Source organism: Neophocaena asiaeorientalis, unplaced genomic scaffold (assembly GCF_003031525.2).
Source record: "Neophocaena asiaeorientalis asiaeorientalis breed wild unplaced genomic scaffold, Neophocaena_asiaeorientalis_V1.1 scaffold404, whole genome shotgun sequence".
Lineage (NCBI taxonomy): Eukaryota > Metazoa > Chordata > Mammalia > Artiodactyla > Phocoenidae > Neophocaena > Neophocaena asiaeorientalis.
Window position 1 is genome coordinate 221,259 of NW_020172589.1, and position 5,345 is coordinate 226,603.

The 5,345-nt window shown below is 49.5% G+C and overlaps 1 protein-coding gene across 2 annotated transcripts in view; it reads left to right on the forward strand.

Annotated features, from left to right (window-relative positions):
• The window catches only part of PDE6A (phosphodiesterase 6A), a 66,610-nt gene extending 61,677 nt beyond the window's left edge, over nucleotides 1–4,933 (forward strand). Inside the window, exons 19-23 of one of the 2 annotated variants that reach the window (XM_024738250.1) lie at nucleotides 867–930; nucleotides 1,216–1,290; nucleotides 1,935–2,018; nucleotides 3,768–3,915; nucleotides 4,323–4,933. In XM_024738250.1, coding sequence (XP_024594018.1) covers nucleotides 867–930; nucleotides 1,216–1,290; nucleotides 1,935–2,018; nucleotides 3,768–3,915; nucleotides 4,323–4,402 — 451 coding nt within the window. In that variant the 3' untranslated portion in view covers nucleotides 4,403–4,933. The remainder of the gene's footprint in view (nucleotides 1–866; nucleotides 931–1,215; nucleotides 1,291–1,934; nucleotides 2,019–3,767; nucleotides 3,916–4,322) is intronic. The other variant, XM_024738251.1, reaches the window with a different exon arrangement.
• The last annotated feature ends 412 nt before the right edge of the window (nucleotides 4,934–5,345 follow it).

Below are 5,345 nucleotides of genomic sequence, written 5' to 3' on the forward strand. Positions count from 1 at the left end.
ACCAAAGAAAACCCAATGCAACAAAAAAAAAAAAAAAAGAAGAAATCAAAATATTTAAAAAAAAAAGAGTTTATCTTTTAACCGTTTCTTTCTTTCCTCAATCCCTTCCTCTACTTCTTAACGTAAGGCTTCCTCACAATGACCAGGGTCGCCCTTCTCCCTGCATCATGCATTACTCAATGGGGCAAAAAGCAGTTCTTGGGAGAGGAGCAAAAAATCTTAGACATTACAATGGTCTGTGGCCCTCCAAACAGATATACAGTATGTCTGTGCTATTAAAATTTCATGGTACAGCGATTATAGGAAAAATGTCTAATAAAAAAGCTCTTTGACAGTGGAGCAGGGAGGATGATGAGAAAAAGGTTGAGAAACATTGTTCTATATTAGACGGGAGAGAAGGAACTTCGAGGATGTGATGGGATTTAAATGAAATTGATGTCTATAAAATGCCTAGAACAGTGTGTGGCACATAATGGAAACCCAATATATGTTCCTGATCATCGCCAGTGTTTATTATGCACATACTATATCCAGGCACCATGCTAAGATTTTTCACACATTATCTCATTTAATCTTGCACCCACTCCATGAGGGACATACCATTATTATTACAGAAGGGAAACTGAGGCATAGAGAAGTTGGTTTAATTGCTCAATGTCAAACTCCTGGTAACTGACAGAGGCAGGATTTAAACCTCTATTTGATTTCAAAGCCTGACCTTCAGATGCAATGGGGAAGCGGCCCCTCTTCTCACCATGGGATGAGGTCACCTACTAGTAGGGGCAGAGAAAGGAGAGATAGATGGAATTAACCAGATATACAGCCATGACTGGCTCCGGACTGATGGATGGTGTGCTTGTGTGCAGGGCCATGATGATGACCGCCTGTGATCTCTCAGCCATCACCAAGCCTTGGGAGGTGCAGAGCAAGGTGTGCACTCCTCCTGACCCGAGAGAAGGAGCATCCCAGTCCTGGTGACAGCAGCTAATGTGGCTTGGATTCTCCAGCTCCTGAGGCAGCCCACCTTTGCTCCATCCTCCTCTACCAAGACATGGCAATCACCTGAGGACCTCTCCCATGATGACATAAAGTGGGGTGGCAGGGCAGGAGTGGGGTTCATGTCTTTGCTGAGCTGGAAACCCACGTGGGATGTGAGCAAGGGTAGGAGGATTGGGGCTGGGGCTTGACTCCACGGCGGGTGTCTGCCTGTTGCAGGTGGCGCTACTGGTTGCTGCCGAATTCTGGGAACAAGGTGACCTGGAGCGCACGGTGCTGCAACAGAATCCCATTGTGAGTAGAGAAGGGACTTCAGCCTGATACTGGGCATGTGATCTCATCCTGGTGGAGAGCAGTGACCTCGCCATGATGGAGAGATGTGCCTCCTCACCCCTGACACAGGGACGTGCGACCTTACCACAGAGATGATCTTTCCTTAATGCAGTGGTTCTCAAAGTATGGCCCCTGGAGACCACCATCAACCTCGTTACTTGGGAACATATTACAGATGCAAATCCACAGACCCACCCTGGACCTACCTGAACAGAAACTCTGGGGGTGGGCCAGCAATGTGCTCTCTCCTAAAGTTTGAGGACCCTGCTTTAAGCTATGTGTCCTTAGCACACCCAGCTAAGTAGTGATTGACAAGTGGACACCAAAACTTAGATTTCCCTTTCAGTTCCGACAGTCTAGGAGTCCACCTCCCCTGGCTCTGTTCTAACAGCACAGACCATGCAAGGGGATGACCTGGTCAAGCTGAGAACCTATCGACTTTGAAAGTAAACTTGGCTGGAACTGTCAGCCGGCCCCCCACCAGACACAGGGAGACCAGTTAGAAGGTTTTTGTTTTGCAAGAATGTTTCATTGGTAGGGTGGGTCCCCTTGCTGCATCAGGCCAGGAGGAGCCCAGTGCAGTTAACTCTTTCTCCCCCCGACAGCCCATGATGGACAGAAACAAGGCGGACGAACTCCCCAAGCTTCAGGTCGGCTTCATTGACTTCGTTTGCACCTTTGTCTACAAGGTAAGTCCTTTGCTTTCAAAGGCCCAACAAGATGTCTTTGATGAGCCCGGGATTCCCAAATGACATTAGGAACAAAAAACCCTGTCAAGTGACGAGTGATACTTTACAAAGTGCTTCTCACCTCCAATGGCATTTGGGCCTCAGGACAGCCCCATAGGAGCTTGTGTGACTGCATACCCAGGCCAGAGCCCGGAGCTTCGTATATCCTAGTTGCTCAATAAATAGTTGCGGGACAAATGACATATCGTGTTTTCAGGCAGAGAAGTGGGGAGCATAGCAGAAGTGGGGAACATGCCTTCCTAACTTCCCCAGTTTGTGGGAATATGACAGGTCACAGTTACTCAATTGCCAAAAGATAATCTGGAACTTCACTTTGAGTTTTGGCTCAAAGTTAGTCTCTCTCTTGAGAAACCCACCACGCCCCAATCCATGTTATCTGTGCCACACACCCCCCTCTCATTTGTTATTTTTATTTTGGCCATGTTACATGAGGAGACAGAGGTCAGAGAGGAGAAATCACAGGGCCAGGTCACTGGAGTCAGCTAGAGACAGCATCAGGGCCAGGACGCCTGACCCCTAGTCTAGGGCTCTTCCTGCTACGTAAGCTGCAGCCCTTCTGCTCCCAGAGGGCGTACAAGTGCATCTCTGATATAACGCAGACTACCTGGGGTCCTCTGAGCAACAGGGCAGCATAGTTGACGCTCTCCATGACCATCAGTAATATATGAAATGAAGACTGGGCTAAGTGCTTTACGTGCATTTTCACAGCAACCCTATGAGGTGCTGTCCTGATTTCATGGTGTCCTGCCCAAGGTCACACAGCTGGTGGCAGCATCTAGATCTGAACCCAGGCAGCTCTGAGCACAGCTGGCTCTGGCTGAACTCCACAGTAGACCCTGGATTTGCCATTCTTACCTTGTGCAAATCTCCACCAATCTGCATCTCCATTTCTTCACCTAGAAATCTAGGAGTAATGAGTCTCATTTTCCCACCTCGCAGGAGTTTCTGAGGATCAAAGGAGATAAAGCACTTCATAAACTGTCACGTGCTGTGCTCAAAGGCATTATTTTTATTCTTAGAGCTAAGAGACCTTAAGAATCCTCTTCCTATCCCGATTTCACTCAGCAAATATTGACTGTCTTTGTGCCCCAGACCCTGTACTAGGCCAAGGCCACCCCAATGAATGAGCAGAGATGTCCCTGCCCTGTCCAGCTCACAGCTCCAGGGGCAGACTGGCAAATGGCGTCATTACAGTGAAGTGAGATGTAGGAAGAGAAGGTTTGGGGAGCTGCTAATAGAGGACCTGACTTACCTTGGGGATCAGAAGAGGCTTCCCTGAGGAAGTGATGTCTAAGTGGAGGCCTCAAGGGAAAAGAAGGGATAAGTTAGAGTGTTCCAGCAAAGGCAAGAGCTGGACTGAAGCCCACAGAAACTGACAGATTTGCAATGTCCGGAGGGTTCAAGTTGGTGAAGGGGGAGAGCACTGGGTCTGGAGAGCTTTAAAGCCTTGTGAAGGAGCTTGTGCTTCATCCTGAAAACCAGGGAGGGCCACAGGAGAGTTTCAAGCAGGAGAGGCATGGGACCTTGTGGCCAGAAGCCCTGCAGTGTCGTCACACACACCGCTGGGGACGGAAGCTGCAACGCGCCCGGGCAGCTCATTCCAGTGCAGACACGACCCACTGTGCTCCACCTGGAACCCGGACCCCAGGGCTCGACTCCTGCGCCAGAGGCTCTGTCTCTCTCTTCCAGGAATTCTCCCGGTTCCACGAGGAGATCACTCCCATGCTGGATGGGATCACCAACAACCGCAAGGAGTGGAAGGTGCTCGCTGACGAGTATGAAGCCAAGATGAAGATGCAGGAGGAGGAGAAGCAGAAAGGGCAGGCAGCCAACCAAGGTTTGTGGAAGGGGGAGGACGGAGAGCCCCTACGCCACACACACCGAGCTCTCATGGCGTGTCTGGCGGGACCGCAAAGCCTCACACACGTGGACCTATTCGGGCCTCCCCACGACCTAGCTGTCCCCATTCTACGTATGAGAGCACTGAGGCCCGCAGAGGTGAAGTGTCATGGCCAAGTCACACTGTGAGCAGTAGCAGAGCCTGGTTCCCAAGACTGAGGCTCCCAGCAAGGATTCCCTGACTGCCCCCAACCAGTGTAGGACAGATTCCAATAATAAAGTGGTAGACATAGGGCCGCTGAAAGCCCTGGAGTTTGCAACTCTTGGTCCAAGCCAGGTAAAAGGGAAAGCCCGCCACAGCCTCCTCTCATCTGGTGTGTTCTCTTTCTTGTCTGATTGCAGCAGCAGCTGCAGGAAATCAGCCTGGGGGAAAACCAGGCTCAGGTGGAGGCGCGCCTGCATCCAAGTCCTGCTGTGTCCAGTAGCGCAAGCGGGGATCCACGCCCAGACCGGCCCCACCCTTCACTGGAGGAGGGTACCCAAGCCAGTGGGAAACCATGCACCTGCTTGAGAAGTCAGAGTTATAGGGTTTGAAGACTGAAGAAGTTAGTTTACATCTTCCCTAGTGGCTTTCAAGGCTCTTTTTGGCTGTGAGCACTTTTTATTGAGCTACAACCAACATTTTGCCTTTCATAGACTCAGTTAAACATTAGCGCCAGACTCACTTGCTTACCTAGAATCATTTTTGTTCTTATACTTTCATTTTATAGTACACAAATTTGCAATCATCCTCAGAAGTAGAGAACTGCACAATGAATCTCCACCTACCCATCACCCAGATTCTAATATCGAGTTTTGCCACATTTGCTTCATCTGTCCTTTTATATTTTTTTCATTTTTTTCTTAGCTGAAATATTTAAAAGCAAATTCCAGACATATCGTTTACTCCTCCATTATACATCTTTAAAGACATATGGGCGTTTTCTAACATAACCACATCCGTATCACATGCAACACACGAACCCCTAATATCCAGCTGTGGCAGGTGCTGTGATGAGCTGCACAGACCCTTTACTGAAGACTTGTGTTCCCAGCAGTGATGAGCGCTGTCAGCAGACAGCCCTTGGTTTCAGCCCCTTCGGGGATTACCTCATCCGCAGGGAGACAGTTGCCCAAGGGTGGTGGCCTGCACCCAGTGACTGATCCATGGCAGGTGTTAAGGCCTGGCCATCTTGGCCCAACACAGGACAACTCCGCAGCAATAGCACACACATCCAAGACGGAAAGTCTTGGAAGAGGCCACTCGTCACTGCTCTCACTGGGAGTAAGTGAGCAAAGGAAAAAGTTTCAAGTTCACCCAAATATGGCACACAATTCAAGTTTTCCATATCCTCCGACCAGAAACCGTTTCACAGTCATCAGTTGGTG